Source organism: Pan troglodytes, chromosome 16 (assembly GCF_028858775.2).
Source record: "Pan troglodytes isolate AG18354 chromosome 16, NHGRI_mPanTro3-v2.0_pri, whole genome shotgun sequence".
NCBI classification, from domain to species: domain Eukaryota; kingdom Metazoa; phylum Chordata; class Mammalia; order Primates; family Hominidae; genus Pan; species Pan troglodytes.
In genome coordinates this window covers 80,323,331-80,346,011 of record NC_072414.2, presented here as the reverse complement: position 1 = coordinate 80,346,011, position 22,681 = coordinate 80,323,331, and the positions used below count along the sequence as shown (strand labels likewise).

At 43.7% G+C, this 22,681-nt stretch overlaps 2 protein-coding genes across 9 annotated transcripts in view; one reads left to right on the top strand and one right to left on the bottom strand.

Moving 5' to 3' along the window:
* The first annotated feature begins 6,193 nt into the window (after positions 1-6,193).
* Positions 6,194-22,681, top strand: part of DET1 (DET1 partner of COP1 E3 ubiquitin ligase) — a 33,527-nt gene continuing 17,039 nt past the window's right edge. The window contains exons 1-4 of one of the 8 annotated variants that reach the window (XM_016927372.3): positions 6,198-6,339; positions 16,129-16,198; positions 20,814-20,920; positions 21,056-21,906. In XM_016927372.3, coding sequence (XP_016782861.1) covers positions 16,176-16,198; positions 20,814-20,920; positions 21,056-21,906 — 981 coding nt within the window. In that variant the 5' untranslated portion in view covers positions 6,198-6,339; positions 16,129-16,175. Of the gene's footprint in view, positions 6,340-6,514; positions 6,638-8,787; positions 8,872-16,128; positions 16,199-20,813; positions 21,907-22,681 lie in introns of those variants that run through there. The other 7 variants (XM_009429790.4, XM_063794321.1, XM_016927370.3 and 4 more) reach the window with 7 other exon arrangements.
* LOC134808476 (large ribosomal subunit protein eL21-like) lies at positions 7,229-7,796 on the bottom strand. Its single transcript, XM_063794327.1, has one exon. It carries the CDS (start codon positions 7,739-7,741, stop codon positions 7,259-7,261), a length of 483 nt encoding a protein of 160 aa, XP_063650397.1. The 5' UTR covers positions 7,742-7,796; the 3' UTR covers positions 7,229-7,258.

The window sequence follows — 22,681 nt, the reverse complement described above, 5'->3', positions numbered from 1 at the left end:
CCCCATCAAGCTACCAATGACTTTCTTCACAAAATTGGAAAAAACTACTTTAAAATTCATATGGAACCAAAAAAGAGCCCACATCACCAAGTCAATCCTAAGCCAAAAGAACAAAGCTGGAGGCATCACACTACCTGACTTCAAACTATACTACAAGGCTACAGTAACCAAAACAGCATGGTACTGGTACCAAAACAGAGATATAGATCAATGGAACAGAACAGAGCCCTCAGAAATAATGCCACATATCTACAACTATCTGATCTTTGACAAACCTGAGAAAAACAAGCAATGGGGAAAGGATTCCCTATTTAATAAATGGTGCTGGGAAAACTGGCTAGCCATATGTAGAAAGCTGAAACTGGATCCCTTCCTTACACCTTATACAAAAATCAATTCAAGATGGATTAAAGACTTAAACGTTAGACCTAAAACCATAAAAACCCTAGAAGAAAACCTAGGCATTACCATTCAGGACATAGGCATGGGCAAGGACTTCATGTCTAAAACACCAAAAGCAATGGCAACAAAAGCCAAAAGTGACAAATGGGATCTAATTAAACTAAAGAGCTTCTGCACAGCAAAAGAAACTACCATCAGAGTGAACAGGTAACCTACAAAATGGGACAAAATTTTCACAACCTACTCATCTGACAAAGGGCTAATATCCAGAATCTACAATGAACTCAAACAAATTTACAAGAAAAAAACAAACAACCCCATCAAAAAGTGGGCGAAGGACATGAACAGACACTTCTCAAAAGAAGACATTTATGCAGCCAAAAAACACATGAAAAAATGCTCACCATCACTGCCCATCAGAGAAATGCAAATCAAAACCACAATGAGATACTATCTCACACCAGTTAGAATGGCATTCATTAAAAAGTCAGGAAACAACAGATGCTGGAGAGGATGTGGAGAAATAGGAACACTTTTACACTGTTGGTGGGACTGTAAACTAGTTCAACCATTGTGGAAGTCAGTGTGGCGATTCCTCAGGGCTCTAGAACTAGAAATACCATTTGACCCAGCCATCCCATTACTGGGTATATACCCAAAGGACTATAAATCATGCTGCTATAAAGACACGTGCACACGTATGTTTATTGTGGCATTATTCACAATAGTAAAGACTTGGAACCAACCCAAATGTCCAACAATGATAGACTGGATTAAGAAAATGTGGCACATATACACCATGGAATACTATGCAGCCATAAAAAATGATGAGTTCACGTCCTTTGTAGGGACATGGATGAAATTGGAAATCATCATTCTCAGTAAACTATCACAAGGACCAAAAACCAAACACCACATATTGTCACTCATAGGTGGGAATTGAACAATGAGAACACGTGGACACAGGAAGGGGAACATCACACTCTGGGGACTGTTGTTGGGTGGGGGGAGAGGGGAGAGATAGCATTGGGAGATATACCTAATGCTAGATGACGAGTTAGTGGGTGCAGCTCACCAGCATGGCACATGTATACATATGTAACTAACCTGCACATTGTGCACATGTACCCTAAAACTTAAAGTATAATAATAATAAATTTTAAAAAAAATCCAGTACAGTTCATGACTTGTTTGGCAGCAATCCTGAGACACTTTACAGCCCTAGACCCTAAAAGGTCAAAAGGCTGTCTTATTCTCAAAATACATTTTATTACCCAATCTGCTCCCGACATTAAATAAAGCTCCAAAAATTAAATTCCGGCCCTGAAACCCCACAAGAGGATTTAATTAACCTCGCCTTCAAGGTGTACAATAATAGAAAAAAGTTGCAATTCCTTGCCTCCACTGTGAGACAAACCCCAGCCACATCTCCAGCACATAAGAACTTCCAAACACCTGAAGTGCAGCGGCCAGGCGTTCCTCCAGAACCTCCTCCCACAGGAGCTTGCTACACGTGCTGGAAATCTGGCCACTGGGCCAAGGAATGCCCGCAGCCTGGGATTCCTCCTAAGCCGCGTCCCACCTGTGTGGGACCCCACTGATTATCGGACTGTTCAACTTACCTGGCAGCCACTCCCAGAGCCCCTGGAACTCTGGCCCAAGGCTCTCTGACTGACTCCTTCCCAGATCTTCTTGGCTTAGCGGCTGAAGACTGACACTGTCCGATCGCCTCAGAAGCCCCCTAGACCATCACGGATGCCAAGCTTTGGGTAACTCTCACAGTGGAAGGTAAACCTGTCCCCTTCTTAATCAATATGGAGGCTACCCACTACACATTACCTTCTTTTCAAGGGCCTGTTTCCTTTGCCTCCATAACTGTTGTGGGTATTGACGGCCAGGCTTCTAAACCTCTTAAAACTCCCCAACTCTGGTGCCAACTTAGACAATACTCTTTTAAGCACTCCTTTTTAGTTATCCCCACCTGCCCAGTTCCCTTATTAGGCTGAGACACTTTAACTAAATTATCTGCTTCCCTGACTATTCCTGGACTACAGCTATATCTCATTGCCTCCCTTCTTCCCAATCCAAAGCCTCCTTTGCATCCTCCTCTTGTATCCCCCACCTTAACCCACAAGTATAAGATATAACTACTCCCTCCTTGGCAACCAATCATGCACCCCTTACCACCTCATTAAAACCTAATCACCCTTACCCCACTCAGTGCCAATATTCCATCCCACAGCATGCTTTAAAAAGATTAAAGCCTGTTATCACTCGCCTGCTACAACATAGCCTTTTAGAACCTATAAACTCTCCTTACAATTCCCCCATTTTACCTGTCCTAAAACCGGACAAGCCTTACAAGTTAGTTCAGGATCTGCGCCTTATCAACAAAATTGTTTTGCCTATCCACCCCATGGTGCCAAACCCATATACTCTCCTATCCTCAGTACCTGCCTCTACAACCCATTATTCTGTTCTAGATCTCAAACATGCTTTCTTTACTATTCCTTTGCACCCTTAATCCCAGCCTCTCTTCGCTTTCACTTGGACTGACCCTGACACCCATCAAGCTCAGCAAATTACCTAGGCTGTACTGCCGCAAAGCTTCACAGACAGCCCCCATTACTTCAATCAAGCCCAAATTTCTTCCTCATCTGTTACCTATCTCGGCATAATTCTCATAAAAACACACATGCTCTCCCTGCCAATCATGTCTGACTGATCTCTCAAACCCCAACCCCTTCTACAAAACAACAACTCCTTTCCTTCCTGGGCATGGTTGGATACTTTCACCTTTGCATACCTGGTTTTGCCATCCTAACAAAACCATTATGTAAGCTCACAAAATGAAACCTAGCTGACCCCATAGATCCTAAATCCTTTCCCCACTCCTCTTTCTATTCCTTGAAGACAGCTTTAGAAACTGCCCCCACTCTAGCTCTCCCTGACTCATCCCAACCCTTTTCATTCCACACAGCTGAAGTGCAGGGCTGTGCAGTTGGAATTCTTACATAAGGACCAGGATCGCATCCTGTAGCCTTTTTGTCCAAACAACTTGACCTTACAGTTTTAGGCTGGCCATCATGTCTCCGTGCAGCCACTGCTGCTGCCCTAATAATTTTAGAAGCCCTCAAAATCACAAACTATGCTCAACTCACTCTCTACAGTTCTCGTAACTTCCAAAATCTATTTTCTTCCTCATACCTGACGCATATACTTTCTGCTTCCTGGCTCCTTCAGCTCTACTCACTCTTTGTTGAGTCTCCCACAATTACCATTGTTCCTGGCCCAGACTTCAATCCGGCCTCCCACATTATTCCTGATACCACACCTGACCCCCATGACTGTATCTCTCTGATCCACCTGACATTCACCCCATTTCCCCAAATTTCCTTCTTTCCTGTTCCTCATCCTGATCACGCTTGATTTATTGATGGTGGTTCCACCAGGCCTAATCGCCACACACCAGCAAAGGCAGGTTATGCTATAGTACAAGCCACTAGCCCACCTCTTAGAACCTCTCATTTCATTTCCATCGTGGAAATCTATCCTCAAGGAAATAACTTCTCAGTGTTCCATCTGCTATTCTACTACTCCTCAGTGATTATTCAGGCCCCCTCCCTTCCCTACACATCAAGCTCGAGGATTTGCCCCACCCAGGACTGGCAAATTAGCTTTACTCAACATGCCCTGAGTCAGATAACTAAAATACCTCTTAGTCTAGGTAGACACTTTCACTGGATAGGTAGAGGCGTTTCCTACAGGGTCTGAGAAGGCCACTGCAGTCATTTCTTCCCTTCTGTCAGACATAATTCCTCAGTTTAGCCTTCCCACCTCAATACAGTCTGATAACAGATGAGCCTTTATTAGTCAAATCAGCCAAGCAGTTTTTCAGGCTCTTAGTATTCAGTGAAACCTTTATATCCCTTATAGTCCTCCGTCTTCAAGAAAAGTAGAATGGACTAAAGGTCTTTTAAAAACACACCTCACCAAGCTCAGCCACCAACTTAAAAAGGACTGGACAATACTTTTACCACTTTCCCTTCTCAGAATTCAGGCCTGTCCTCAGAATGCTACAGGGTACAGCCTATTTAAGCTCCTGTATAGATGCTCCTTTTTATTAGGCCCCAGTCTTATTCCAGACACCAGACCAACTTAGACTGTGCCCCAAAAAAACTTGTCATCCCTACTATCTTCTGTCTAGTCACACTCCTATTCACCGTTCTCAACTACTCATACATGCCCTGCTCTTGTTTACACTGCCCTGCTCTTGTTTACACTGTTTTTCTAAGCCATCACAGCTGATATCTCCAGGTGCTATCCACAAACTGCCACTCTTAACTCTTGAAGTAAATAAATAATCTTTGCTGGCAGGACTATGCTGAATCTCATTAGGCACTCTCTAATCAGATATCCTGAGTCATCCCAATTCTTAGACCTTTTATACCTGTTTTTCTCCTTCTGTTATTCCATTTGGTTTCTCAATTCATCCAAAACCATATCCAGGCCACCACCAATCATTCTATATGACAAATGTTTCTTCTAACATCCCCACAATATCACCCCTTACCACAAGACCTCCCTTCAGCTTAATCTCTCCCACTCTAGGTTCCCACGCCGCCCCTAATCCCGCTTGAAGCAGCCCTGAGAAACATCGCTCATTCTCTCTCCATACCACCCCCCAAAAATTTTTGCCGCCCCAACACTTCAACACTATTTTGTTTTATTTTTCTTATTAATATAAGAAGGCAGGAATGTCAGGCCTCTGAGCCCAAGCCAAGCCATCGCATCCCTTGTGACTTGCACATATAAACCCAGATGGCCTGAAGTAAGTGAAGAATCACAAAAGAAGTGAGTATGCCCTGCCCCACCTTAACTGATGACATTCCACCACAAAAGAAGTGTAAATGACCGGTCCTTGCCTTAAGTGATGACATTACCTTGTAAAAGTCCTTTTCCTAGCTCATTCTGGCTCAAAAAGCACCCCCACTGAGCACCTTGCGACCCCCACTCCTGCCCGTGAGAGAACAAACCGCCTTTGACTGTAATTTTCCTTTACCTACCCAAATCCTATAAAACGGCCCCACCCTTATCTCCCTTCGCTGACTCTCTTTTCGGACTCAGCCCACCTGCACCCAGGTGAAATAAACAGCTTTATTGCTCACACAAAGCCTGTTTGGTGGTCTCTTCACACGGACGCCCATGAAAGTGACTGCACCCATCCCAGCAGCAGTGTATGAGGCTTTTGATTTCTCCACCTCCTCACCAGTATGTGATATCTTCCTTTTAAAGATATTATAGCCATCCTAAGGGGTATGAAGTAGTATCTCATTGTTTTGATTTGCATTTCTCTGATAATTAATGATGTTGAAGGTCTTTTTGTTAGGGAAGCAGGAGCCTACGAGAGCCAGAGTGACACCATTTTAAAATCAACTCCATCTTAAAACTAGCAAGGCAAATTCCCCGTTAGTCAGAGATGATCAATACAATCTCAGTCTTCAAGGTGCTCGCCATCTAGAAGATAACAGATTAGGAAGTTTCTCAGCATCTAATCAATAGGTGAAAAATTAATTCTATTCATATTTTTTCAAATGTGCCCAGCAGGTGCAGAGACACTGCCACTGGGACTCACAGAGATTGCCAGGTTAGGTGCCATTTTAATTTTTCCTTCGGAGCCATGGAGCCTGTACGGCTTCGATCCTTCCTCCGGGCACAAGGGTGCGCTGTACCTGTCTCTTAGTGTTGGCTGAACAGTGCCGCGCTCTCCCCTACTTCCCTTTTTGCTGGGCCGCAGTTCCGGTGGCTGGCGGAAACGGGAACGTGCAGCCGCGGGTGCAGGAGTCCTGGGGCATGGCGGGGGCGGGGCAGGGGGAGGCGCGCACAGAACAGGCTGGGGCATCCCTCGCCCTGGCTCTTTGAGCCCGGACCAGACAGGTGAGGACTTACCATTTTTGGCCCAGCCTCCAAGCCCGTCAGACCCTCCCCGGCAGGCTCCTCCCCGCATGACGCTGATGCCCAGAGGCCCCGGGGCCCCCGCCCTCCCTCAGAATTCTCTTCCCTTTGAGGCCCCGCCCCAGGCTTTTCTTTCCGGGGGCGCCCCTTTGGGTATGTGTGCCCGCCCCTTGGCATCCCCTTCTGGTTTAGAGGCCGTCGCAAGGAATTGAGGGACATGTGCACCTTCTCCCATAGGGAAACTGAGACCCAGCAAGGGTAAAGGACTTAGTACCACACAGTGAGTTAGTGTGTTGTACCCAGGGGTGTTAGAGAAAACGCCACACTTTGAGACGAATTAAGAGTCCTTTATTAGCCGGCAACCGAGAGACCGCTAACGCTCAAAATTCTCTTGGCCCCGAGGAATGGGCTTGATTAACTTTTATACCTTGGTTTAGGAAGGGGAGGGGGGGGTCTAGTTAAAACAATTTTACAGAAGTTAGGTAGTCAAAAAGTTAAAAGGATAAATGGTTACAGGAAAGTAAACAGTTCCAGGTGCAGGGGCTTTATGACTATTACAAGGTGATAGACGTGGGGCTTTGGGCGTTATCAATCAGATGAATTCTTGGGGACTGTGGATATAGCTTGCCACAGTATCTTATCAGTTAATTGCATTCTTGGATGTGCTGGGAGTCAGCTTGCACAAGTTAAGTCCTTGAGGAAGGGGCTGCCAGTGAAAGAGCCAAGATGGAGTCTGTCTGGCTCTCTTAGCTAAGGGAGAGTCTAAAAACAGAGTTAGTAAAAACCAGGTTGGGCATTACATTCCCCACTTGTGTTTTTGGGGAATCAAATCATTGATTCCTCTTTTTTTTTTTTTTTTTGTAGCCCAGAGGTCCTTTATTTATTTATTTTTTAACACCTATTATGCCATGAATTCATAGGGAATAGGTTCCAGCAGCTCAGGCTCCTTCCCATTGGTTCTCACAAAGTGTGCTTCTCTGGGTGGAGCAGGCTGGCGCTTTAGTTGAACCCAGGTACCTTTCTGTTTGGCTTCTTTCTTTTTCTGATCATTTTCCTTCACACGTTTCAGGAAGCTATCTCGGCTCTTAGAGTGCTTAATGTGCTCAATACGCACATTAATTCTCTTGGCAAGAATCTTGCCCTTAACTTGTTTGTTTACAACAATGCCAACAGCATGCTGGGTAACATTGTAGACTCTTCCAGTTTTGCCATGGTAACACTTGTGGGGCATTCCTTTTTGAACAGTACCCATTCCCTGGATGTCTACAATATCACCTTTCTTATAGATTCGCATATATGTGGCCAAAGGAACAACTCCATGTTTTCTAAAAGGCCTAGAGAACATATATCGGGTGCCTCTCCTCTTTCCCTTTGTGTTCGTCATTTTGGCGAATTACTGGAAGATGGCGGTTCCGGCCGAAAGGCGATTCCTCAGTTTTAACAAGGGGGTTATATTGAGTCTTAAGATACATAAGTTTGACAGAAGCTATGCATTGTTTTACAAAATTAAGAAACCAATTTAATATACAAGGCCTAAAAATTAAACTTAATGGTATGATGAGGAGAGGTCCAGCTAACCCAGTGATTAAAGTAGTTAGCCAGGGGTTCCAGTGGAACATGTTTTGATACCAGGAGATGTTATTTTCTCGTTCCTGTTGTTGCCTATCTAGATTTTCTCGAACTTTTTGGAGTGTATCTTTTATGACTAAGAATGGTGGAGGAACAGTTAAATCAACTTTGTCAGGGGGTTTCTGGAACATAGGGTCACCTAGAGCAGTTAAAGGCCCGATTGGCTTGGGTGGGCTCCATGAGACCAGGATTTTTATTTCTATTATTTATTTATTTGTTTTGGATGGTGAACATAGTCCCAACATCAAATCCTGGAATATAAAATGTTAATTTCCATGACATGCCGTAATATTATTGTAAGAGGATTACAATTTTTTTTTTTTTAGTACATAATTTAGGATGAGAAGCACGAGTTACCGAATGAAGATCTGGTTGATCCCCCAGAGTAGGTGGCTAAGGTTACACATGTCCAATCAGGGCAGAAAAACTGATAAGTATCTCGACAGCTAGCGTCAGGGTGATTCCCAGGACAGAGGTAAAAGTCAACATTTTGGAGCTCTTTTTCTGCACCTTTGGCGCTTCCACACATCCAGTTTGGCTCCCAGAGCACCCAAATCCTGCTACAAGGTCGACACTTCCTGCTTTTGGGACCAGCAGATTGTGTTGCTCTTCGTGGGTACGGGCTGGCTTCGGGAACAGTATACATAAAATCAACTGCAAAGGAGACTTCCTTAGAGGTACCGGCCCTCCAAGTGGTGTTTGCAAATACACATCCTGACTTAGGCACAGTTTTAAAAGGGGCCTGACCGAGGCCTGGGGACCCCTGTTTTTAGTAGGGCTCTGTTGGCCTTTTTGATGCAGGAGTGATGAATCTAAGCAGGAATGCCATCCACCTTCAGAGCCATTGGCGTGAGGATGACGGCGTGAGGTCTTTTCGAAGCAGGAGTGAGTCCTTGTTTCTGAAACTTTTTAACAAACACTAGTTCTGGCTGGAACAAATGGCAGGACCCCGTCTGGTTAGGAATTGGATTGGGATGGTTTCCTTGAACAAGTGGCAGGATGATATCTTGTACCTGTTGGGGAGATTGTAGGTACTGTAATAAATTAGCTTGTGATATTTCTGCCAGTTGGGCATCTCTTAGCTTAAGCAAGATAGGCGGCGCCCTCCCGTACATAATTTTAAAAGGTGAGAACCTAGCCTGATAAAGGGTGCACCTTACTCTAAGTAGGGCTAAAGGAAGGAGACTTACCCAATTTTTACCGGTTTTTAAAATTAATTTTGTAAGAGTGTCTTTTTAGGGTGCGGTTCATGCGTTCTACCTGCCCAGAGCTCTGAGGTCGATAGGCACAATGGAGCTTCCACTGAATGTTTAACGCCTTACTGACCCACTGAGCTATGGACGAGGTGAAGGCAGGTGTATTATCATCCTGCGGCAGCAGGCAGCCCGTATTGAGGGATGATTTTATTGAGTAGGAACTTAACTACCGTATTGGCAGTTTCATTTTTGGTAGCAAATGCTTCAGTCTATCTGGAGAAGGTGTCTACTAGTACTAGAAGCTATTTGTACCTAGCCCGGTGTGGTTTTACTTCTGTAAAGTCAATTTCCCACTTTTCTTCTGGCGAGTTTTCTCAGAGACGGTGGCCTAGGCTGGGTTTAGAACCTTGCTTGGCATTTACCTGGGCGCAGGTTGTGCACCGGAGAGCTGCTTGATCTGTTTTTGATAGCCTTTCCTGCTGAGGTGAGTAGCCCACGCTTCTGGTAGATGACTCCATGTACATGCACAGTAGCAAAGGCGTACCTGCTGTCAGTGTAAATGTTAATATGTTTATCCTTACCCCATCGGAGAGCCTGAGTGAGGGCGATCAATTTAGCTTTTTGCACTGAGGTGTTTGCTGGTAAAGCCTGAGCCCACAACACATCTGTCTCCGTGGTAACAGCTGCACCAACCTTTCATACTCTCTGCTTGAGAAAGCTGCTACCGTCTGTGAACACAGCGGCGTCTGCCTTCTCTAGGGCCACATCTTGAAGATCAGGTCGGCCAGTTTCGGTAGTTTCTAACAGTTCCTTACAGTCATGGATAGTAGCTGGATTTAAACACCATGTGGGAGAGAAAGTCGAACGAGGCTGATTCAACAACTCTGATATTGTAAAATGCAAGCATCTGACATCCATTTACCTGAAGCACTTTGTAGTAGTCTCTACAGCATGAGGAGCTGTAAGGGTTAAATCCTGGCCCAGAGTTAACTTATCAGTTTCTTGGACTAGGCTTGCTCTAGCTGCTACTTGGCCATCCAGAGGCCACAGGATCCAGCCTCTTAGATAAATAAGCCATTGGGTGTCTCCAAGGTCTTAAAGTCTGAGTAAGCACCCCCTTAGCAATTCCCTGGCTCTCATGGACAAACAGATGAAAAGGCTTTGAGGTATCTGGGAGGGCTAAAGCAGGGGCTTCAGTTAAAGTCTTTTTCAGATTTTGAAAAGCCTGTTCTTCGGTGTCTGTCCAAATCAATGGGCCATTACCTCTTATAGCAGTATACAAGGGCTTTGCAATCTCCGCAAACCCCAATATCCAGAGATGACAGTATCTCACGGCCCTGTCAATCAGGCTCTTCTGTTGCAGGCAGGGTGAGAACTTTTTGTTTTCTGACTTTTCTTGTGGCAGTAGTGGGCATTCCTTTTTCCAGTGCCTAGTCTGCTTGCAATAGGCACATTGGTCTTTTCCTAGAGAGGCCTGTTCACCTCTTTTACTTTTCTGGTGGGAACCCAAGGTTCCTTGGCCATTTTTTCTGGAATGGGGGCCTTTCCTTTCTGCCCTCTTGGATAGCCATTAGTAAGATTTTTGCTTGTCTTTTATAGGCTTTATCAGCGGCCTTTTCAGCTGCCTGTGTTGCTTGTTTCTGTTTTCATACTCTCGATTGTCAAAAACCTTCTGGGCTATTTCTAAAAGCTGACTGATATTTATCCCAGTAAATCCTTTCAGTTTCTGGAGCTTTCTCTTAATGTCCAGGGCTGCCTGAGCCTCAAATGCCAAATTAAGAGCGTGGCTATTTTCGGGAGCCGCCGGGTCAAAAGGGGTATAAATCCGATAAACCTCCTGGAGACATTCTAAAAACGCTCCTGGTGACTCATCAGGCCCCTGGACAACTTCAGTTGTCTTAGACAAGTTTATGGGCTTCTGAGCGGCTCCTTTAATATCCGTGAGGAGATACCGGTGAAAATCGTCCAAGGCTCTCCTTCCACCTGAGGAATTTGGGTCCCAATTAGGCCGGGTGGAGGGAATGACCTCCTCCAGGAGGTCTCTAGCTTCCTCCTCAGGCCTACCGGTTGATGGAAGGAAGTGTTTTCTGGCCTCTCTTCAGATGCGCTCCCTCTCCTCAGAGGTAAAGAGAGTTAAAAGGAGCTGTTGGCTGTCATCCTAGGTGGGTCGATGGGTCTGGAGCACGGACTCCATCAGTGAGGTCAAAGCCTGAGGCTTTTCAGAGAAGGGAGGATTATGGGTTTTCCAGTTATACAAGTCAGAAGTAGAAAAAGGGACATAAACCAGGAAGGGGGCTGAGCGCTCATCACCTGGAGGAACTTGTGCCTCTCTCAGTGGTAGTAGAGGGGCTGCTTCCTCCCAGCGCGGTCACAGCCGGGAGGCAATTGGGCGGTGAGCCCACAGGGGACGTCTCCTCGAAGAGACGTGTCCTCCCTTCTTCAGAGGGAGGCAAAACATGGGGAGCCGAACTGGCTGAGGGTCGAGGTGAAAACACGGCCTGGTTCAGGAGGACTTTGGAGGTGGAATTGTGAATGGCACATGAACGGAGCCATGGAGGAGGATTTCTAATCAAACTTAACCATTGATTGATATAGGGAAACTGATCAGGGTGGCTGGGAGTTCCAGTAACAACCCACCACACGGCTTGAACAATTGTAGGATTCAATGATCCTTTAGAGGGCCACCCAACTCCAAACCTTGGCCATTCTACTTCACAGAGTGTCCGGAGCTTGCCTTTTTAAAGGCAGACTCCGTAATTCTCTGAAAAACCAAGAGAAAAATTTTCCAGCATACATTGGAGGGGGCTCCAACACTTGCAAGGCCGGGAGGAAGTGTTTCCCATTTTTTTTTTTTTTTAGAAGGCAATTTAACAGAATTTGAGCAGAGGTATCAGATCCAACATGGACAGAGAAACTCACTCCCTGGGGGGCTGGAGTATCAGAAAAACAGAATTAACATAACCAGAAAGAACAGAAAAATCACAACAGCTAATACCACTTGCCACATTGCTGTAGCTTTAAGATTGAGGGAGGGGGACTAGAGGCCAGCCTGAGGTCTCCTGGGTCAGTTGGATCTAGGCGTTCTCCCTCTTCTTCTAGATCTGTACCCTAAATACCTTTGGTGTCTCCATGACTCAAAGGCAAATAGCTTAAATTTAGCTCTTTCTTTCAAGGGTTCAAGGAGCGAGAGCAGAGCCAAGTCCTGGAGACACTGAACTTGCTGTTGCAGTGGAAACCGAAATGTGCAGAGTAGGGGGCAGGGACGAGGGGGAAAGGGACCACTCAGGTCATTTTTAAGATGAGAGAGTAGCCACAGGGGAACAGAGTAGGAGTCTAAACGAAGTAAAGCATGACGGGTGTAGGTTTCCCTACACAGTGTTCTATTTAAGGGCACAGAAAAAGTTACAGAATGACAAAAAAGGTGAGCAAGGAAATCTGCAGGGTGGCTGTTTTGAACCCACCACCGGTTTAATCTAGAGGAGGTCCAATCACTTGGACGTGGGGTATGGCAATCTAAATGCCCACAACTTCCATGGTGCCAGAAATTTCAATCAGATGAATGTTCTTCACACTCATTCCCGTAACAACACCTGACTTGCCTCTGGCAGAAAAGACAGGACTGTGGTGGCCAGCCTGAACAACCGATGAGAAATTTAACCTCTTGTGACAAAAAAATCAGCACTAAGGTCCTTGAAGAAGTTTTTACCCAGACGTCTTGGGCAATACCGACGTCCTGACATGCAAAACCTTGACAACCACTAAACAAGACAATAAACACTAAACAGAACAATAAACATAAAACAAACAATTTGACCCTAGGGCAGGTAAACAGTTTTGACAGTTTTTTTCCTTCTTTTTTTTTAGACAGACAAGGGGGGGCCCTCCCGTGATGGGATCAGTCAGATGCCCACCTGGCCGCTCCCCCTGAGGGGACTTGGGCTCCTCTTAGCATTGGCAGGCCGGTATAAACCCCCGGCTGGGATCGAGCTATGTCCGATGCTGCCTTAAGCCTTACGAGGTCGCCCCAGAACTGCAGGTGAGGGCCCACTCAAACTCTGTAGCTTTCGCCGTGGAGCTACAACCTGGAAGACAAACGCAAGCCTTTGTCCTCCCACACTCACTCACCATTCACACAGAGTTTGTAACAGTTTTTTTTTTTCTTTCCTGGAGATTCTCCAAGAAACTTGAATAAGAGAAAGATGAGAGAGAGAGAGAGAGAGAGCGGTCTGCCAGAAACCAAGGCTCAGCTCCCCAGCATCCTGGGTCTTCAGCTAAGTCCAAGGGAGGGGCCTGCTCAGGACCACTTCCCACCTAAACCAAGACACAGAGGCGCCTACCAGAAAACCAAGGCTCAACCCAGTAGCGTCCTAGAGTAACGGGCTGAGTCAAAAGAGGGATGCCCTCGTCAGGGCCACTTCCCTCTTACCAGAACCAGAACAAAGTCAAATCTGACCTACCTGACCCCGGGGTGAGAAGCTGAGGACTCAGATGTTGAATTTTAGGACACTGACATGGTAGTCAATCCGCTCTCCTCCGGAAGGTGGTCACTGTTTGGGGACCTGAAAATTCTTTCCTCAGGTAGTAACCCCCTCTGAGCCGGCCGTCCTTCCGGGGGAGCCTGGAGCAAGACCAACTCTCACCCAGTGGCATTAATTTCTCGCTGGGGCCTCCATTATGTTGTACCCGGGGTGTTAGAGAAAACGCCACACTTTGAGACGAATTAAGAGTCCTTTATTAGCCGGTGACCGAGAGATGGCTAACGCTCAAAATTCTCTCGGCCCCGAGGAAGGGGCTTGATTAACTTTTATACCTTGGTTTAGGAAGGGGATGGGGGGTCTAGTTAAAGCAATTTTACAGAAGTTAGGTAGTCAAAAAGTTAAAAGGATAAATGGTTACAGGAAAGTAAACAGTTCCAGGTGCAGGGGCTTTATGACTATTACAAGGTGATAGACGTGGGGCTTTGGGTGTTATCAATCAGATGAATTCTTGGGGACTGTGGATATAGCTTGCCACAGTATCTTATCAGTTAGTTGCATTCTTGGATGTGCTGGGAGTCAGCTTGCACAAGTTAAGTCCTTGAGGAAGGGGCTGCCAGTGAAAGAGCCAAGATGGAGTCTGTCTGGCTCTCTTAGCTAAGGGAGAGTCTAAAAACAGAGTTAGTAAAAACCAGTTTGGGCATTACAAGTGTCCCAATTCAGTCAGGCTTTCTTCTTTCATTCCATAAAGTACCAAATGCCTACCATGTGCCAGTCCCAGTGCTAGGCTCTGAGAATACCGCATGACTGAGGTAGACCTGGTTACTTCCTGTCTGGAGAGTACAGGTTAGCAAGGGAATCAGACATTAAACACAAGCATGCAAGTGAAAGTGTAAATACAACTTGCAATGATTACTATGGAGAAGACAAAATGTAATAATAATGGGAGTCCTGTTTTAGATAGGATGGTCAGGGAACACTTCCTAAAGGAGACTGCACTTAAGCTGCAACTTGAGAAGTTACAGCAAGGGGCAGGGTAAATGCATTCCAGGCAGAGGGAATAGTCCCTGTGGATGCCTGAGTTGACACAGAACTTCCCATTAGACAGGTCCAGTGTTCAAGAAGGGAGGCTTACCATGTGTCAAACACTGTGATGAGCATACAGAATATAGTGTTTGCGTACTGGTCGGTGGGACATCACCATCTAATGAGGGCCATAAACATAAGTAAGATCTTCATCTCAGCTGCTCAACTCTGCCTATGTAGGGCAAAAGCAATATGTAAATGATTGGGTATGGGAGGGTTCCAATGAAATTTCATTTACAAAAACTGGGAGGTAGGGGTCAGGTGTGGTAGCTCATGCCTGTAATCCTAGCACTTTGGGAGATCAAGGCAGAAAGATCACTTGAGCCAGGGAGGTCCACGGTGGTGCCACTGTACTCCAGCCTGGGCGACAGAGTGAGATCCCAAAAAAACCAGGAGGTGAGAGTTGGGCTAGATTTGGGCCGAGGGCAGTAGTTTGCAGACCCTTGCTCTAGTCTAGATCAGTATACATTTTATGTCTTTACTCAGTGCATGTAACTCCAATATAATTGAAATAAACGTTTTACAAAACAGTGCTTAGCATTGCAATATATGATAGCTTGATACTTTCTATTTTCTTGTATTTCATTTTTTAAAATGTCAGTAAGACTATTCACTAAATTGATCCAAGGCCCTATTCATGAGGTGTGACTAGCAGTTTGAGAAACTTGCTCAGTCATGGAGGTATGTACATTTTTAACTTGACTGGGTATTATATATACTTATATAAGGCATTTGGAACCTTTTCAGAAGGAGACAGAATATGAATAAATACCTCATTGTGTGTACGTTTTAAAATACAGATTGGATCCAATCACTCCCCTGCTTTCCAGTCTTTTTCTAGGCCTCTCTTATCACTCACTCTGTGCTTCCTGTGCTCTAACCACTTGAAATTGCTCTGTTTCCCAAATGTGCCATGTCATGCTTTTTAAAAATGTGTCTTTTAGTCTTTTAGGTACCTTTTTATCTGGTTTGTTCCTTTTTTTTTTTTTTTTTTTGAGATGGAGTCTTGCTCTGTTGCCCAGGCTGGAGTGCAGTGGTACAATCTTGACTCACTGCAACTTCTGCCTCCCGGGTTCAAGCAATTCTCCTGCCTCAGCCTCCTGAGTAGCTGGAGTCCCCGCCACCATGCCCAGCTAATTTTTGTATTTTTAGTAGAGATGGAGTTTCACTATGTTGGCCAGGCTGGTCTCGAATTCCTGACCTTGTGACCTCCCTGCCTCAGCCTCCCAAAGTGCTGGTATTACAGGCGTGAGCCACTGCACCCGGCCGGTTTGTTCCTCTTTTACTTTGTTTAGTGTATTCTTATTCTTCAAGGCTCATGCCAATTGTTGCTCCATTAATTCATTTTAACATATTTATGAGCGCTTAACTGTCCCTTCTCCTAGGTGCTGGGAATACAGCAAGGAATTAGACCAGTTCCCTGCTCTCTGGTATGGTGGGACAGATACTAAAAAGGTAAACAACTTAATTTCAGGAAGAGATAAAGACCATTAATAATATAGGGTGTATCAGTAGATTCATGTGGGCAGAAGTAAGGTGGCTGGGGAAGATTTCTGAGAAGGTACTATTTTAGCTGAGACTTGAATGATGAAACAGAGGTAGATCTTTCAGCACTTAAAAAATGTTGTTCCACTTCTTTCTGACTTCCATGGTTTCTGATGAGAAATCTACAGACATTTGAATTGTGCCTCTATAGGTGATACGTGGTTTCTATCTGGTTACTTTAGAGGTTTTTACTGTATATGTTTTAGTTTTTTCCATTTTAGCTATGATGTGTCTCGGCATGGATTTCTTTGGATTTATCCTATTTGAGGGTCTCTGAACTTCCTGAATTTGGGGGGATCTCTGAACCTTTTGAATTGGAGTTTATATCTTTAGCCATATTTGGGAAATTTCCTTCCTCCTTCCCTTGCTTCCTTCCTCTCTCCCTTCCTTTCTTCTTTCCTTCCTTCCTTTCTTCTTTCTTTTTTTCCCCTTCCTTCCTTTCTTTATTTCTTTTTTTTATTTTGACAGAGTCTCACTCCATTGCCCAGGCTGGAGTGCAGTGGCGTGATCTCAGCTCACTTCAGCCTCTGCCTCCCAGGCTCAAGTGATCCTCCCACCTCAGCCTCCTGAGTAGCTGTGACTACAGGTGCACACCACTGTGCCTGGCTACTTTTTGTATTTTTAGTAGAGATGGGGTTTTGCCATGCTGCCCAAGCTTGTCTTGAACTCCTGGGCTCAAGCAATTTGCCCATCTCAGCCTCCCAAAATTGTGGGATTATGGATGTGTGCCACCACCGCCAACTATTACAGCCATTATTTCTTAATTTTTTTTTTTTTTTTTTTTTTTTTTAAGCATTGTACTCCTCAAGATCAAGGTGTTAGACCTTTTGATATTTTCCCTAGGGCCCTGAGGCTTTACTGACTTTTTTTCAGTCTTTTTTTTTTTTCCCTCTTTTGTTCACATTGGGTAATGTATACTAATCTATCTTCAGGGTGATTGACTCATTTCTCTGATGACTTCATTCTGCCCTTGAGCCCATCAGTGAGTTTTTTATTCTTTTTCAGAATTGTTTTTAAATTTTTAAAAGAAATTTTACTAGATTCTATGGAAGCTAGAAGAGTTTTGTATGCTGGTTATTGCTTTTCAGCTCTAAACTTCTTATCTGGATCTTTAAGAAATATCTTCTGTTTCTTAGCTGAGACTTTGTTTTTCCATCATTTCAAGAGTGTTTGTGATTACTTATTGGAACATTTTTATAATAGGTACTTCAAAATCTGTCTCAGAGAATGCCAACTTTTGTAGCATCTCAACATTGGTGTCTGTCAATTGTCTTTTCTAGATTGAGTTTTTCCCTAGTACTTCATATGCTGAATGGTTTTGGATTGTATCCTAGACATTTTGAATATTATAAGATGATAGGGCTTGTTTAAATCCTAAGAGGATGTTGGTGATTTTTGGCTTGGTAGGCAATCTACCTAATTAGCTTCAGGGAATTTGCAATTTGTAACTCTCTTTAGGCTATGGTTCTAATGGCAGATGAATTTTCAGAAAGTCTTTGCAGTGCTATTTGGATCTGTCCCATGTATGTGACATTCAGTGGCCAGTCTGTGATCTGGGTGTTGATTATTTCAGTTCTCAAAGCCTTTAGTATGATTTGGACCAGATCCACACGTGTGCAGCTTGGGAGTTCATGAACAACTTCATGATGTTACTTTTCTGAGCTCCTCCCCCTCTGATATCTCCCCAGTACCTTCTGGTTCCATTGGGGTCTCCCTTTTGATCCTCTGATGACAAAATTGGGGCTTTAATTATCCTTCCTTGCAACACACTTGCTCTCCAAGCAGCAGGAGAACCAGGGGAGACAATGTTAACCTCACTGCCCATTCAGTGGAACTTTATTGTTAGCCAATTGGTTTTTTTCATATGCCTGTCTTATGCATTCTGTCTAGGTTTTATAGCTGCATTTTTAGTGGGAGAGAGAAGGTGGTGTTTGATTATTCCATCTTATCTGGCAACAGCTTTATAACTTAAGTTTTTCACTAAATGCCATTGACTTTTATGGCCTGTGATTTAACTTTGATTTGAATCAAGGTATAATAAAACAATTAGAAAACTTTGCCATATAATAGATGCCCCATAAATATTAAAACATATTTTTATTGTGATTTTAAAATAGCCTAACATTTACCATCTTAACCGATTGTAAGTGTACAGTTCAGTAGTATTAAGTATATTCACATTGTGAAATTGATCTCGAGAAGTTTTTCATCTTGAAAATCTGAAAAGTCTAACTCATTAAACAGCACCTTCTCTTTTCCCCTCCTGCTAGTCCCTGGTGACCACCATTCTTCTTTGTTTCTGTGAATTTGATTCCTTTTTCTTTTTTAATGATAAGCATTTTACATTAAAATTTTTTTTTTTTTTTTTTTTTTTTTTTTTTTTTTTTTAGAGATTGGGTCTTTCTCTGTTGCCCAAGCTAGACTCAAACTCCTGGGCTCAAGTGGTCCACCTCAGCCTCCCAAGTAGCTGGGATTACAGGTGTGTGCTATGGCACCTGGCTGTTAAATTTGATTACTTTTGATACTTCATTTAAGTGGAATCATACAGTATTTGTCTTTTTGTGATTGGCTTATTTGACTTCACATAATGTCCTCAAGGTTCAATGATGTAGCATATGTCAGAATTTTCTTCCTTTTGAAGGCTGAATAATATTCCTTTGTATGTATATACCACATTTTGTTTATCCACTCATCCATCAGTGAACTTTTGGGTTGCTTCCATCTCTTGACTACTGTGAATAGCGCTGATATGAACATGGGTGTGCAAATATCTCTTAGAAATCCTGCTTTCAGTTATTTTGGATTTATACCCAGAAGTGGAATTGCTGGATCTTATGGTAGTTCTAATTTTTTTCAAGGAATCTTCATACTGTTTTCCTTAGTAGCTGTACTATTTTTCAGTTCCACCAACAATGCACAAGGGTTCAACTTCCTCTATGTCCTCAATGAAACTTGTCATTTTCTTTTTTAAAAAAAAGCAGTCATTCTAATGGGTGTGAGGTGATATCCCATTGTAGTTTTGATTTACATTTCTCTGATGATTAGTGACATTGAGCATCTATCTTTTCATATGCTTTGTGGCCATTTGTATAGGAGAAATGTCTGTTCAAGTACTTTGACCATTTTAAAATTGGGTATATGATTTTTTGTTACTGAGTTATAGGAGTTCTTTATATGTTCTAGGTATTAACCCTTTATCCAATATATGATTTGCAAATATTTTCTTCCATTCTGTAGAAAGCCCTTTCACTCTGTTGATTGTGTCCTTTGATCACAGAAGTTTTAAGTTTGACGTATTCCCATTTGTCTATTTTTGTCTTGGTTGCCTATGCCTTTTGTGTCTTATCCAAGAAATCACTGCCAGATCTGATGTCATGAAGCTTTCCTCCTGTATTTTCTTCTAGTAGTTTTATAGTTATGGGTCTTATATTTAGATCCTTTTCCTATTTTGGGTTAATTTTTGTATAGGGTGTAAGATAGGGTCTGACTTCATTCTTTTGCATGTGGCTATTCAGTTTTCCCAACACCATTTGTTGAAGTGACTGTCCTTTTTCTATTGAGTAGTAGTAGTACCTTATCAAAGATTGTTTAACTGTATATGCCAGAGTTTATCTGTGGGCCATTTCATTGGTCTGTGTCTGTCTTTATCCAGTACCACAATTTTTTGATTACTGTGGTTTTGTAATATATTTTGAAATCAAGAGGCTTGAATCCTCTTTGTTCTTTTTCAAAATTATTTTGTGTATTTGGAGGCCCTTGAGATACCATATGAATTTTAGGATGAATTTTTTATCTTTGTGAAAAGTGCTATTAGTATTTTGATAGGGTTTGTATTGAATCTGTAGATTATTTTGGGTAATATGGATATCTTAACAGCCCAATAAATATTTTTGCTGGAATGAATGCACATTGAATATGATTTTTTTGTTTGTTTGTTTGAGATAGCGTCTCACTCTGTTGCCCAGGCTGGAGTGCAGTGTTGTGACCACGGCTTATTGCAGCTTCAATGATCCAAGCTTAAGCAATCCTTCCACTTCAGCCTCTCAAGTAGCTGGAACTACAGTCATGTGCCACCATGCCTGGCTAATTTTTATATTTTTTTGTAGAGACAGGGTTTTGCCATGTTTTCCAGGCTGGGCTTGAACTAGTGAGCTCAGGTGATCCACTTGCTTCGGCATCCCAAAGTGTTGGGATTACAGGTGTGAGCCACCGCGCCCGGCCGAATGTGTCTTATACTGTTCAAATTTGTAGTTGTAGGTTTTTTTCTGTTGAACTTTCCCAACAGCTGAGCATACTTGGAAGGTATTCCTAGTGAACTAGATCCTTCCCTTAGACCTGTTTCTAGACTTAGAAATGTTAGGACCACTTACTCAGTATAATCTGGGAAGTAGTAATGCCAGTCACTGTCATCTTGGGAGCTCCTAGGTTCAGGATATAAGAAGAGAAATCTGTTTCACTTGTATATATTTATATTTTGGTAAATTCTGTTTCATTTTCTTGACTTCTGCTTTACTTTTCTGTTTAGAGATGTGATAATGGATCATCATGTTTCTACCATCAAGCCTCGAAGAATCCAAAACCAAAATGTCATTCACCGCTTGGAACGCCGGCGGATCAGTTCAGGCAAGGCAGGTACCCACTGGCACCAAGTCCGAGTGTTCCATCAGAATGTCTTCCCCAACTTCACAGTTGTCAACGTTGAAAAGCCTCCTTGTTTCTTGCGTAAATTCTCACCTGATGGACGCTACTTTATTGCTTTTTCTTCAGACCAGACATCTCTTGAAATCTATGAGTACCAGGGCTGCCAGGCAGCAGAGGACCTACTGCAGGGATACGAAGGAGAAATCCTGTCCAATGGCAATGACCAGCGGTCAGTGAATATCCGGGGCCGGCTCTTTGAACGCTTTTTTGTCCTGCTGCACATTACCAATGTTGCGGCCAATGGTGAGCACCTGAACCGGGAGTGTAGTCTCTTCACTGATGACTGCCGCTGTGTCATCGTGGGCTCAGCTGCCTACCTCCCAGATGAGCCTCACCCTCCATTTTTTGAGGTATATCGGAACAGTGAATCAGTGACCCCTAACCCACGGTCCCCTCTAGAAGACTATTCCCTCCACATCATTGACCTTCACACTGGCCGCTTATGTGATACACGCACGTTCAAGTGTGACAAGGTGGTCTTGTCACACAACCAAGGGCTGTACTTGTACAAAAACATCCTGGCCATCTTGTCTGTGCAACAACAGACCATCCATGTCTTCCAGGTGACTCCTGAAGGCACTTTCATTGATGTGCGGACCATTGGCCGCTTTTGCTATGAGGATGACCTGCTCACTGTGTCAGCTGTTTTCCCTGAGGTACAGCGGGACAGTCAGACAGGCATGGCCAATCCCTTTAGGGATCCTTTCATCAATTCCCTCAAACACCGGTTGCTGGTATATTTGTGGCGCCGGGCAGAACAGGATGGTAGTGCAATGGCCAAGAGGCGCTTCTTCCAGTATTTTGACCAACTGCGGCAGCTGCGAATGTGGAAAATGCAGCTTCTGGATGAAAACCACCTGTTTATCAAGTACACTAGTGAGGATGTAGTAACACTGCGAGTCACAGATCCATCACAGGTATGAGGTACACTCCTGCCTTTTACTTGTCAAATCTCCTTGGCAAAATGGGAAGGTTTCTCTGTTTGTTTATAGCCCACCCCTCAGAAATAGACATTTCACGTAGTCTGAATTGATATCCTAGGGCCCAAACTTAAAATCAGCTCCATTTTTCTCTGGTCATATGTATTTATCTGGACAAATGGAAGCTAAAGTTCAAGTAATAGACAGGAAGATAGTCAACTCTGATTGCTACCCTAACTCTTCTGCAGAGTATTTTCAGTACTCATGAGATGGAAGCCCAAATGCTACAAGGTCAAGGTTTGGACTACTTATGGATAACCTCCCTTGATTTTGTAAGATTGTACGTATTGGTCTGGCTGTTTTAGTTCTGGCAATGAGAATGAGTACACCATACAAAAAAGAAAATTCTCTAAGTAACCCCACTTTCATCCTTAAATGGTTAATGTCAATTTACTTCTCTGTAAAGTCCTATTTATAAGGTAACTAATAGGTGCATTCATTTGGCAGAATTAAGTTTTGTGACTTTACCCTGACCTTGCCCACATGCTGGGATATAGGTTGTAGAGCAGTGAAGAGGTCAAAAGGAAGCCGAAATTTATGATCCGTGAGGAGAGTCATCAGGACAGCAAATCTTAAAGGTTTTTCAGTTTGGGGGAAGAATGCCTTTCTTTCAGTAGGGGGAAGAAGCATTTCTCAAAAGGGAATAAGGTGATATAAAGAGCACAGAACTGCTAAGATTTGGGGATTGAAACACTATGTTGAAATTAAGGGT